The sequence below is a fragment of the Vipera berus genome (assembly GCF_964194415.1).
Source record: "Vipera berus genome assembly, chromosome: 1".
Classification (NCBI taxonomy): Eukaryota; Metazoa; Chordata; class Lepidosauria; order Squamata; family Viperidae; genus Vipera; species Vipera berus.
Genome location: NC_138202.1, coordinates 310807119 through 310821578, shown reverse-complemented (window position 1 = coordinate 310821578; position 14460 = coordinate 310807119). Strand labels below are relative to the sequence as shown.

The following is a 14460-nucleotide window of genomic DNA, read 5'->3' as shown; positions in this document are numbered from 1 at the left end:
CTGTAGTTTAATTGGGATAGAAGTTAAAGATCAAAGCCAGCATATTACATGGTCTTACCTTAAACTGGGAATTACAGCATTGTCTTCCACATATGTTTTCATGAGTGTTGCATTCCAGGAGTAGGCAAATTCCTTCATGTTGATGTTTTGACAGTTGCTTTGCCTCAGTGCAGTGATGCTGAGCTTTACGCAGTAGTTCATATCCTAAGATAATGCCATTTGGTTGTCCTGGTGATGTCCAGTTAATCTGAAGTGATCTGCAGCAGCAGAACAATTAACACATAATTCAATTAATACCAACTGTAATTTACTTCAGCTTCTGCTAACGCTCAAATCTTACTGGTGTCCTTTTTAACTTTGCTGCAATGGGAGGAAGCTTTAAATGGATCTTTTTTTTTTAAAGGGGCTCTTCTGCTCTTCTCTTCTGATCATTATACAACACTTAAATTATGATTCATTCTTTGGCAGAAAGATAGAGTTGAAGACTGATAAATAATTGACCCTGACATTTAATAGAAAACAAGTGGTAAACTTTAGTTTAAAACAGAGTCACAGCCTCACTCTAATACCTCTGCTCAGTTGCTTTCAGCTTCTAGAAACAAGTACTGTATTTTTACATTAGTAAATTCAGCATAATGGAGCACTATTACACACATACTTGACCGAAACAGAACACTTCATCCCCTAAAAAATCTTGTTGGCTGTGCAAGACCTAGCTGCACTGATAGATATTCTATTGACACTTTTGCAAAAAGCAGCTTGTAGAAATCTTCTTTCGTATTTTTTTTTCCTTCAGGGAAGACACTGATGACTTAAGACCATGCTTGCAGGAGCTATAGTACAATTGTCTTGTGATTTTAGCTTTTTTAGAGAAAGCATTGGGAAAACGTTCAGCTGCAGAAGCTGATCAATGTGCAGATAAGATCTTGATGAGTTCAGCCACCTCAATTTTCCCACTTCAGGAAAGGCATTAAGCCCTAGACATAGTGCTAGCATTTGGGGTGCATACATGTGCATTCTTGATGAGCCTGGCCATCCTACATAATCCATCTGCTGGGCAACCAAGTCAAAAGTATAGTAGCTACAATTTGTAAGGATCTAGACTATGAGAATTAGTAGGTGATGAACATGCTCGTAGCCATATTGAACCCAATTAAATTTAGGTGTATTTAAGAATTAATAGATAATAGCCAAAATCCTTCCAATGCAAGATGCAAAATGGGCCATTTTGTTGCCTTGAGGTTTAGCAACAATTTAAATATTCAGCACATTTTCTTTATCTTGGTGATACCTACTTTTAATTATAAAAAAAATATTGTGGAATTTTAAAAGTGAAAGTTGGACCAAAATTCTAGGACCACAAGATTTGGAAAGGCCCAGGAATTTAAAATAAGTAGCACAAACTATAGCTGCTTGGAAATTATTTTATATATTATCATTGATATATTTATGTATCTTTTTTTTCAAAAAAATCAACACTTTCTTCTACCTATTTGGAATTCCTCATCCAATACATTCTTCTTCCTATTTATATTTATATTTCCTCCCTTTTCTTTACAGAATTTCTCTCAGCTTGGGAGAGAAAACTAAATTGGGGAAGGGCCACAAAAGGAGCTTTTCAAATTTATGGGAGACGTCAATTCTGATTGGTTATCATTGTAAATAAATGTTCTGAAATATAAATGCTGAATTTCAAGATTCATTATAAAGAACTGAATATTAATCCAGTTCTGTATCTTCAAAACATGCATTAAATACATTGCTCAAAAGATGCCTGAGTAGAAATGTAAATAATTAAATAGTTCCTTCCTTATAATATCATACTGCAGATACTTCATGGGAGAACTGCATATAATGTTAATGATGCAGAATGCAGTTAACCTCTGAATTTACTCTAAACACAAGTAAAGCCATGAACTGAACCAAACCACCATGCAAGGGATGGAGAGACTTAAATATTTTTATCTGCAGATGCTTTGTTCAAGAAAACTCTTCCTTTTGTTGCCCATAGCAGAAGAAAGGTGATTTTAGAAGTGAGGAAGCTGAAGTAAAAAAGTTTAAATCTCTTCCCCTTGTACATACCTTGAATGCCCTCTGGATAAAAATACTGAACGGAAATGGAAACAAGAACAACAATAATAGGATCTCATGCAATTACTCAAGGTCAGACTTCTACCTAATTTGCTTCAGATATTTGGCACTACAACTGGCAGAATTCCCATCCAGAATAGGAATGGACTTTTAGGATAAATATTAAAAACAAGAGAATCCCGCAACCTTGTGGCTAGAAGATTAATTAATAAGCGGAGCTACAATCTGTCTGCAATAAATCCACTAAAGGCAAATTTCAACATTACAGTGTGAACACTGATGAGCTAAAGATGACTTTCTTTAAGTTCCATTTGCCCATTTAAGATTTAAGTAAATCCTTGTATCTTTCCTGCTGTAAGGGAAACTTAACATCACCTAACTTTGGATGGATCATTTTAGAAAGTAATATAACCCAATTACATAGTAACTGTCAGAATTCTTTGTGACACTGTAAATTAGCATTCATTTAAAGTTAGAGACTTATGTTCAGAAACAGCAGCTGAGATAAACTGGCAATAAAAATAACACAGTGATCTATTATTTCACTACCTTGAGGTATAAACAGAGGAACACCTAGCAATAACAATCTCTAGTGGAAGAATTGATGTCAAATGTGAAGGGATAACTTCACAGGTTACTTGTAGAGTCACTATTATTATTCTGAAGTCTTCATCTGACTTACTGAATTAATGCCACAGTCTGTAGAAGTCTATTTTATATTCACTGCATATTCGACTCAAAGAAAAAAATACCCCTTACATATCAATGATTTACTGACAAACATATAAAAAAAGAACAAAAGAATGAGAGAGAAGAAAGAAAAGAACAAAGAAAGGGACAACTAAATGTTAAAAATGAACCTACAATTTGAAATACTATCTCAGTGTGTATGATTTTGCAACTAAATAAGCCAGTGGTAAATGACAAGTATTTTGTATCATGTTCTTTGACATTTTGTGCAGCATACTGATTTTGTTAAAATATTTTTGCACAAAATGGAATTAAGATGAAATCAAACTCTCCTCAAAAGCAGTCATACTTGAATTTAGTCATGCTGTTCAGCAATATGTGACTATATATCTCTAAAGCTAATATTTATGTTCACATTTTACTCTAAGCTATGGTTTAATAAACCATAATTAACTATGATTCTCTCTCTCTCTCTCTCTCTCTCTCTCTCTCTCTCTCTCTCTCTCTCTCTCTCTCTCTCTGTGTGTGTGTGTGTGTGTGTGTGTATGTGTGTGCGCGCTCACACGTTGGAGTCAGCCTTGATTCCTAGTGATTGCCTGGAGATTCTATGCTGTATTCTTGGCAACATTTTTGAAGTAAATTTGTTATTGCTTCTTTTTATGGTTGAAATAAAGTAACTAACTCAGAGTTACCCAACTGGCTTCATGGTTAAAACTGGATTAGAATTTATGGTCTCCCATAAATGAATTTCAACACATTTGAATGGAAGTATAATATATAACGCTTGTGATAAACTAATAGGATTGCAACTATTGTGTTTCCCTGAAAATAAGACCAGGTCTTCTTTTCAGGAGATATCTTACCTCCAGCACTGCCAGCCCTGCCCAACTGGTCCACTTCATCTGGGGCCGAAGGAGCAGCTTCATTCTGCAGCTGTATTCTGGCCTGCATTCCACAGTCAGGCCTTTCCGGAAGGCCTATGCAGCTGATAACTGAGCAATGGATTTAATCCATAGCTCGGCCCTTAGCTGAAGAGGTCTTGCAGAACCAAGCTGTGGATTGAATCCACAGCTTGGTTCTTGGCTGCAGTGGCCTTCCAGAAAGGCCTGTGACTGAGAAATGTAGACTTGGCTGCAGAAAATGCAGAAGAAGTGGGTTGGCAACAAGAGGATTGGCTGCCAGATAAGTGGGTACAGGGCATGTTAAATAGCGGGTTCTTTGGTGCAGGAATGAAGATAAGGTAACTGAGTACAGGGAAACTCATATTTTATTTCATGCAGAATCTGTACTGGCAAATGGCTGCAACTAGCCGCAATATATAGTCTAGCCCCTAGGCGGCAGCCAATAGGTTTGAAGCAACCATTGCCGCCTAGGGATAGCGAATTATAGCTCTGGAGACTTGTAGTCTGGGTTGCTAAAGAGCCGTTAGCTGCTCCAGCAACCCACGTGGTATTAATAATGAGCCAGTACATAACAGGGCACATGGAACAACTCCACACCCCCATCCTTATCCTAGCTTGATTTTAGGTTAGGGTAGGGTTTACATTAGGCCCAGCCCCCAAAAATCAAGCTAGGGCTTATTTTTAGGATAGGCCTTACTTTGGGGGAAACATAATAATCATGGCAATTCTCTATCCTATTTCTGGTATTCAGTGATTGAGAAACATCTTATTGACACCAAAATCCAGAATATTTAATCCATGAAATTAAAGAAGGAAATGGCATCTGTTGATTAAATGGGCACACAGCAAATATGAAATTAAACAATAGGCTCTCTCTCTCTCTCTCTCTCTCTCTCTGTGTGTGTGTGTGTGTGTGTGTGTGTATACAGTTCAGAACTGTATACAGAACTTTATATGCTTGTTTTAAATGAAATTAGTTTGAGTAAATAGTTTCAATGTATATGTACATCTCAGTTGCATGTTATATAGATAACACAGATGTGTTTTGACACTTGGATTTACAAAAAAATCTACTTTCCTCTCCTTTTTTGTTCACTTAAGAAAATAGTAAATCACTTAATAGCAGATGAATGTTGAAAGTATTTGTCTGATTTTCTGAATGATGCATTTACTCAGAAAACCCTGGATTTAAGATGATCTACCCAAAAAAGATTAGATAGAACTATATTAAACTGAAATAAAAATTCAGTGTGTCGCCCAGCTTCCTTACCTTGACAATGAGACATACAGTCCCACTAAAATCAATCCTGGAAACCTTTTCTCTCCCCCCCCCTCCTCCATTTGTCAATGCTGCTAACATCGGATGTTCTTGCTTTGACAACAGATGAAAATGCAGCCATTTTCTCTATGCTTGTAGAATCAGTTGGTGCTGGGAAGGGGGACTGGAATGAGAGTTCAGTTAGTCATAATAATAATAACTCTGCCGTGAGAATCAAAGGACAAACTGGGTCCATAGCTGATAATGTTTTGGCGGGCTGGAGAGCTGGGGAGAAAGCCCAAGCTTCAAGCTAAGTGGGAAATGTGATTTATGACTGTTTATTGGGGGTGGGAATTGTACTTTGTTACTCTGTATATAGGGGAGGAGAATTTAGTTTTTGGGTTCAACTATGTAGTGTACTTTGTTTCCTGAATAAAAAATTCTTTAAGGAAAACAATGCCTTGAAGTTCTTTTGAAGGGTTTCATCTGTCAGAACCATGACACCATGCATGTGACATATCAGCATATTCATTTGTGTCCATGTATACATAGATAAATATATATTCTTATTTGCAGAGGCCAAACTCAAAAAAGGACAGGGCCAAGAAAAAAACATACCATTAATTGAATTAATATCTGGTTAAAGTTAATTACTTGTGGTACCCATTATAAAATAAATTATTTTCACTTTTGCCTATAAACCCACAGACTACTCTCTCTTTCCCACTCAGAATGACATTATGGAAATCTGAGCTCAACAAGCATAAATCTATAAATGTGTGGTCTGCAGGAAGTCACAGTGAATTGACTTTCTATTGAGGGAGGTATGAGGAAGCTCCTGTTATGCTGGTAAAGGATTGGTTGTGTTCAGATTACTGTGCATAAGTCAGGGTGAAAATGTGGAAGAGATTTTGAGGCCCTGATTTCTGGTTTCACTGCAATAAGGAAACTAACAAATAGATGGTCTGTGCTGGATTGCAGTCAAAGGAAACATATGCATGGTTCCTGTGTGTTAAGTCTTCTTGAATTCAGTTGTTCTTCCTTCTAGGCAATTATACTTAGGACTTGTAGTTTTCTTAAGGTAGCTTCTAAGCCCTGTAAATTCTCTATATGAGGAAGATGACAAGAAGTGGGCAGGACTGCCTATCTCCCTTCTTTTCCTCCCCAGTACCATGTCTTTAGGTAGACAATCAAAGACTATTACATGACACTTTGTGCACACACTTTAATTCTCTCACCTTGTTTTCAAGGTCTTCTACTGTTGTTTTCTTAGCAAATGTAAAAGGACCTCTTAGATTCCCAGATAAATGGGAGGAGGGGAGGAATTTGTTTTCATTCCTTTAAATGCTATGACACCAAAATAGATTAATTTCAAGGTTGGGTTGGTTTTTCTTTTCTCTTTTTTGGTGCCTTCAAGTCGGTGTTGACTCCTAGGGATTGCCTCAAAAGGTCCCTGCAATTTCCTTAGCAAGATATCAGAAGTTTTTGACATTAGGGGAGAGAGAGAGAGAGAGAGAGAGAGAGAGAGAGAGAGAGAGAGAGAGAGAGAGAGAGAGAGAGAGAGAGAGAGAGAGAATGACCAGGAGACTGACCTCCTGGTTTCTAGACTGTGCCTTAACCACCACACCAAATTGGGTCTTAGAATTAGCCACCCCTATTGGCCTAAAAAAAATATACAAGTAACATCTTCCCCTTTGGCAAATTGACGTTTTCTTTACCATTTGCCATTTCATAGAAAGAGGCATGAAGAAGCTCCAGATATAATTTCTGATATAACTGAGTGTCTAAACTAGATTCCTATCTCTCAGCCAGTGAGTGTATTTTAACAAACACCAACTGATAATGGCTGTGACCACCAAAACATTTTGACACCAGATAATTGCTAGCCTAGTAGGGAAAACTAAACTTTCTGTTGTAACAGATCTGATATGCAGTCTGACTACATAAGCCATAAGGCTTAGTGAGTACAATTATGTTTGTATGGTTCTATAGTAGTTCCAAAGCTTTTTCTGACCCCAAATATAGGTTTGATCTGTTAAGAAATTTCTAAAAAGCAAGGTCAATTTGTTGAAGAACTTCTACAAAAATTTGCAGAATATGCATCACACTGTTTATAGGTGTCTGTTAAAAACCAAATCACCTCTTCATTGGCAGATACTGATTACAGTATCTTCCTATTTATTCAATCTGCTATTTTCTTCTTGGATTGGTTTCCTTAACAGAGGACGAAGTGGAAAATTCATATGCATGCCCGTACTTGCTGAAGCTGTCAACCGCAGTGATTGTCACATTTCAATCACAGTTAAAACCAGCCAGCCAGCTAGCTACTTTTTTACAGCATAAGGCTTTACATTCTTGAAGACCAGAATTAATGAATTAACTATTGATTAAATTCCACTCTAGCAAATCAACCGTGGCAAATAAATGAACTACCTGGGGCATATGTAGGGCACAGTCAGATATGTCCAGGCAATCGATCAGTAGTTAGTATTCTCTTAGGACATGAGAACAGCTGACGCTAATATGACATGTAAGGGGAGGCAATGAAAAAGAGTCCCATTCGACTGAACAGATGATCAAACAGGAAAGGATTTCTAATTGTTTTACATTTGCGTGTTTTGATATCTTAGCTAGCATATCATCTCAAAGACATGCATAAGTACATGTGTATGTGTTTGTGTGTGCTTATTATAATTGCAAAAACTGAAGTAAAACAAAGACCAACCAAAGCTTCCTTAGAAGACTTTAGAAGTAAATATATCCTTATAGGCATATTTCCAAAGAATGTTCAGTTATTTTAAAAATGCATTACTCTTTCTTGAAGAAGTAAACCAAATGCCAACTTCTGCCAGTAGTGTAATAACATTTTATTAATAATAATATCACGCAGGAGACCTACTATTGTTGCCATAATTTTGATATATCCTTAGAATTGCTGTATAATCTTTATTAGAAAGTTTGGCACTCATAGGGCCTTTTAGGAAAAGAATGATTACATTTGTCACTATGAAAAAGAAATTCCCATAATAATAATGGAAGAAAAAAAATACATATAACTATATCTACTAGAGTATGTGCATATAGATAAACAGCCATTTCTTTTTCACCTAATGCCTTTTTAATATCATGGATCAGTATTCTAATCAGGCTAATAAAGTGGGTGTAACCACAAGAGCCCAGTCTAAAGCAAAAACTAAAGTGGAGCAAAGCAGGCAGAAAAAGGAATCTGGGATCCTTCCTCGTCCTACTGATTTAATAGGAGGAGTGGAATGTAATAGAGAGGAGAAAGACATACGAAAGGCTGACATGACTTCCTTTAATGTCTAAGTCTGATCAGTTTCCCATTTGAAAAAGTAAATAATGGAGATCTGGATACATCAACTGATGAGCCCCTCTCAATATTTGCAACAATGTCAGAGAAGCTGCTTCGTGATAGAATTAAATCAATAAGAATTTGACACAGGACTGATTCACATATTTCTCAGTCCTTCACTATAAAGATGTCTTTGGAAATCCTTCCTATATTCACCAGTAATGCCCGTATGGCTTCAACTTTTCTTCCAGTATCTCGAGGTTGATAAAATCATGGTCTTCTTGCCAAGCTGAACACTATGTGAGATTTGAAATTGCTTTTGTGTAAAATAGAGACACAGAATAATGGGAGAGCAGGTATGTAGTATGAAATAGCTTCAGACTGAGTTTCTTTGCAGGGGGAAATGAAGAACCAGAAAACAACTGCCATACATTGGATCAAAACTAAGTCTAGTATGAAAGACAAGATGTCAAATAGATAGGCAGACAGACAAACACACACGTTGTAACCTTCTTCCTTTTTAGATTCGTATGGAAACAAGCATTTATCTTATAGCACAATTTATGCCAATATAATTATTTTTAGCACCACTGATTCTTATTACTTAAGGTAGAAACCAAGGCAAGTACATTTTAATACCTTGAACCAAGGACAGAGATCAATGGTGGTGATAAGTCTTTAGGCACACCTTCTGCAGTTCTAATTTGGGTTCCATTACTTCTCACACAAGCATTCCGCCTACAGGATTCAACCTAGAACAACAAGTATCAAAATGGGTACTTTTCCTCATTCAAAATTTGAAGTCAAATTAGTAGAAAAGCTGAATTTAATATAATGGTAAGAAGGGCAATCATTTTAAATGGGGAGCGCAAAAGAAACAAAAAGAATAAAAAGTCATTGTTATTTATATTCAAAGCATTTTTACAATATCTTTTCCTGTAACAGCATTAATATATATATTAAAAGTAACAAAATTGACCCAAACCAATGAAATCAGGAAAAATGGATAAAACCTGTAAATTAAAAAAAGAAATCAGCAATGGTTAGCCTTTGGAATTAATTATAGGAACATCGCAGAATAAATGCATTTATTTCCAACAAAAGCACTGTGCTGATGAATGTTTTTCTACAAAAACAAACCATTTTAAAGAATACCTACCTATGCATTACACCTCAGAAAGTGGCAGTGAGTTGTAGTTTAATCAGTCAGGCATCTCCCTAGTAGCAAAATGGAACAGGCCTATATAAAACCATGTACCAGCTAACCAGGAGCAGAGCTCTTTACTGCTTTATAAATTGGCAGGTTTAAATACTTATTCCACTAGCATGAAGCTCAACACAAGGCATGAAGAAAATCACAATATGCAAATTTAGATAATTATCTTATTCAGATAGTATTCCCTCTTCAGAAGTTTGACACTGATAACCCATGGCATCTGATGCCAGCCAGACCACTGAGATATACTGTATTAGGGAAACAATTTGAGTGCAATATAGTATGTAGACAAAGTAATCCATACCATTTAAATTTATTTGTATTTTGACTTCATTGAAAAAGTACAGGATTTCTTTAGTCAAGTTATCTCATGATGAAGCTAGTATTCATTACAGAATGATAGACCAGAACATAGGACTGTCCAGAAATCCTTTAAATTGTTACAACCTATCCTAACTATATTGAGCATGATCCAAGTGTTCCTCCTCTCCTCACATACATGGGGGATTTCCATTCTTTTCAATGAGGGAATTTATCCTCCTCTCAGAGTTGATTTTTGCAAACATGATGCAAAAGATAAGGATATGATAAGTTTTTTAATGTGGGTTACAAAAATAGTAATAGTAGACTTAAATTAATAAGTTTGGGTTAGGGACACTCAGAATGTTGCCATTTCACCTTTGTAAGTCTATCGGCTTTCTTTCTTTTCCTGTCCAAAAATAGAATTAATGAACTTTTGTAGCAATGTATTAATGTTTGATGAACTCTAAAGATGAAAGTCAAAATATGACTTCCTGAATTTTTAGTGCTTTAAATAGATCCAAAGAAAGACTAATAATGTCACCTTTGCATCAACAATAGCAAAAAAGGTCATTCAATATGCCTGGGTACAAATTGACAGATGTCTATACATGACATCAAAAAGCAAGACAGACAGCCATTTAATTATAACTTTAGGAAGCTGAAGATTTGATAGGAAATATAATATGAAAGGCCAAAAAATGAAAAATAAAATAAAAACAAGGGAGGGAAAGTAAATGGACAATTAAATCTTTGAATTTTATCTGATATTTCAGTGCTACTGACATTGGTACTAATCCTGAAATATGAGAAGTTAAAAAAAAGCTAGCTGATTAATATGTAAGGCATCAATAAATCCTGAAGTCTGAAAACTATGAAAAGTTCTTGAATTTATACTACGGTTGAAGAAAGACAAGTATGTATCCATATGGAAACTGGAAAGTTTTATGTATATTCATTGGGAGTGGGGGGTGTAACTAAAAGGGGCTGGAATGTGGAAATCTGTTATAGTGTGACGTTTATTTATTGCACATTGCAAATGGATGCAAATTGTAGGACAAAGTATACATGATTACTATTACGGGGTCCCATACATCATTCAAAGAAAGCTAGTATCTGAGAGAGACAAAAAAAATAGGGAAGTTGCAATTAAAGCAGTATTTTGAACAAATGAAATCAAACCCATTATAGAAATGTATTTGTATGCCTTTTCTTCACAAATATTCATAAAACCTGAAAACTTCTGAGGAAGCCTAAAGAAAAAGGAAAATGAGAAAAAACCCCAAAGAGTTTAAATATTAATTGTATTTTTAAAAGACTGGGATTTCTATTCCTATCCTATGAATAGATCATCCTATTCCAGAGAAGAAGGGGAGGTAGGGAAACATGATAAAAGGCTACCAATGCAATATCATTATTTCGGGAGTTCATGTTTTATGCATGCCTGATGTTTCTAAAACAATTGCTATTTTGTTTTAATCAGTAGGAGCTGAATCTCTGTAATATATATAAGTTCAGCAGCACAGGAGGAAAGGAAATTTAACCCTGATAATTTTAAAAGAGAGGCTGTGTATATGTCCATGTACCCGTCTATGTATATGTGTTTACACAGTCCTTCTAATGTTTATATTTTACTCACTATTAGTAATAAATGCATTAGGTAGCTTTATCAATAGACCTTTGTGCATATTTACCCCAGACAGCACCTATATCTATTAATTTTTCATTGCTTCATTTTTTCTTATAATTTAGAAAAGTAGAATATTGATGTATGATTGCATTTTCCTTTCTGATTCAGGACATAGAAATTAACCAAATTTTCAATGCAATACAAATAAAACAAATTTGTCCAACATTCATATAGTTTAAGGTATTAATGTATTTGCAGGTATTTATAGTACTGGTCTATTTTTTCACATTAAACTATTTTGTTTTAATTTTAGTAGCATTTTCAATTTATTTTCTGAACATAGGAGATTGTTAAAAGTGTGTCATCCAAAGGAAAATTGTTAAAAGATACCTCATCTCAATTATAATTACTCACTCACTCACTTGTTCACTCGCTTACTCAATCTTTACTGGGTCTTAGATTAGTAGATAAAACACAAAAAACACAATTAATTAGTATAAAGAAGGAAAAATACATTTTTTCCAAAATAGCTAAAAAGGATTGTAAGAAATATTATGGTGTATTGTACAAACTATAGAACAGTACTTGACTGTCATCAAGGAAATAAAATCAGATTGATCTGATCATAACAACTGAAGATAAAACAAGTCAGAATGACCAGGATATTTAATAAAGAATGGAGATAATAATTCTTGACAAGAACATGCATGGAGGGGGCAATATGGAATAATAAGTTCCATTTTTTCAATTATTCCTATAACATGGGAACACTGTCTCTGTTCAAAAGAGATCTTTTGGTATCTCCCTTTAGTAAGCTGCAAACTAAAGAGTAAAATCTTTGGAAATTTTAATAATTTGCAAAAACTCAATTATTAGTATGGTAACACATATGCACTTACAGATGTGTGATACACATAGTATATATGAAGTATTAGCAATATTAATTGACTATATTTGTATGTTTTACACATTACTAATTATTCCATGAATTATCAAAGTTTCATATATCACAGATACAAACATATGCCATCTACATGACTGTATGCAAAATGATATATGGATTGTGTTAATATCTGTACATCTATAGATACACTGACATTGAACTATACACGAAACAAGAAAAAAAGAAATATTCCAACCTGTATGTCATAAAGAGTGAATGGAGACAAATTTCCCAAAATGAAAGATCCAGGCACCTTTATTGTGGTCTCATATCGGTTATTATTCACATAAATAGAATATTCTCTGACAACACCATTTGAATTTGAAGGCAATGCCCAAATGACATGTACAGCTGTACTATTGATGACAACGATCTCTGGAGGGAACAGGCCCTCTTGTTCTAGAAACAAACAAACAAACAAACAAATAAAGGAGGAAAAGGAATCAACTCCATTTGCCATTGTAAAAGCACTTGTTTAAACAAATACAGCTTAGAATTTAGATTTAGGAAAGCCTCTGCTACTTCTCTGCTGGTTTGTTAAAACGTTTGTACCATGTACTTGTTCTCTAAATGGACTTGTTATAAGCTCAGACACTGTGGGAAAAGGGGATGGTAAAAACCTTCATATCTCCAACCTTGCCTTAAACTTTACTGTAAATTTGACTAGAGGAATGTGACTATTTAACTGTTGCAACTTCATTATTCAGTATAGTCTCATGTTTCAACCCCCTCCCCCTATCCCACGGCAAGTTAGCTTTTAAGGGTGATATCTCTCCATAGCTTTTATTAGCATCATAACTTGAGCAATGTGAAGCAATGTGTATTAAATTATTATGTAAATGCTTTTGATGATTACCACAGATAATGATGAAGCATTACCTTTTTTTTCCCAAAACAACTCCCATCTTTCTTAGCATTAAATTACACAGATTATTTAAGCATGTCATAAATAGCTATGCAAAGGAACTATTTTTATCTGGGTAAATCCATCTTTACCAGTTGAAAAATTGTGCTTCCAGTGGGTTCTAGTTTATAAATAAAAAAGGCGATGAACTTCAGCTTTGCCAAGAAAATGCAATCCTGACTTAAAGTACTTTGCTAATGACCTGGAACACTTGCTTCTGGGGTAATGATATTATAATGTTTATAATGAGATTTTACAAAGCCAAAAAGATTAGAAAGGCCATTCCAAAAACATTTGAGATTCACAAGTTGCTTTTTTCCTCCTCCTTTCCCTTCCCTCCTCCAGCTTGCCAACTGGTTTGGAAATATGTCCGGGAAACTCTCAGAGTGGCTGAATTTATACCTTTCATTTCTTGTCAAACAGTTGACTATCATGTCACACACAGCCGGCTTCATAGCATTTTTTTTTAAATCTTATTTTCATAATGGAACAGTGACAGATTTCAACCCTCATAAAAACAGTTAATTAATTTTCAGGTTTTAAGCTGAAACCAAGAGTCAACCTACCTACATCTGGTGTAGTCACTTCCACAGGTTCACTTGTGATGCTGTGAGGTCCACTGAAAACTTGAAGCAAAATCTGATACTGTGTATTTGGATATAGTTCACAAATAACAGCACTATTTTCAGTTGCAGGGATCTTTTTGGAATTTATGTGGACAGTGTCATTCCAGGAAAGGAAATAATATTCAATACTTTCTTGTACATCTTGTAAGGCTGTTTAATATACAAAAACAAAAAATCTGGCTGTAGAAATGAATGGAAAAATAATAATTACACAGCTCTTGACACAAGTATGACTCCAAGTATGTTAGAACTGCAAAGTTATATATGTAAAGATACTCATTAAGTGATAAATTCTGTACTGATGATATAAACATTTTATAGGAGAAATTGCTTTGTAGGTAAATCTTATTGTTCAGTATTTTCTGACTGTTCCTGATGGATCTCATTTCACCCGGATTGTCTGTTGATAAATTCTTTGAGCTCTTGTAAGCTTGTGATTGCATTATCTGGAATCTCACCACCTTTTCTTCTATCAGCCTCATTTCTCCAATATTGTCTTTGATTTTCCTGAGTCTTCTCCAATGAGTCTTCCCTTTGTGTTATGTGTCTAAAATATTTCAAGTTTAGCTTCATCATTAGTACTACCA

At 35.1% G+C, this 14460-nt stretch overlaps 1 protein-coding gene across 1 annotated transcript in view; it reads right to left on the bottom strand.

Annotated features, from left to right (window-relative positions):
- The window catches only part of USH2A (usherin), a gene marked incomplete at both ends in the record, with an annotated part of 493855 nt that overhangs the window by 134590 nt on the left and 344805 nt on the right, over positions 1–14460 (bottom strand). The window contains 4 exons of the mRNA XM_081312822.1: positions 59–257; positions 8894–9006; positions 12540–12742; positions 13814–14023. Coding sequence (XP_081168948.1) covers positions 59–257; positions 8894–9006; positions 12540–12742; positions 13814–14023 — 725 coding nt within the window. The remainder of the gene's footprint in view (positions 1–58; positions 258–8893; positions 9007–12539; positions 12743–13813; positions 14024–14460) is intronic.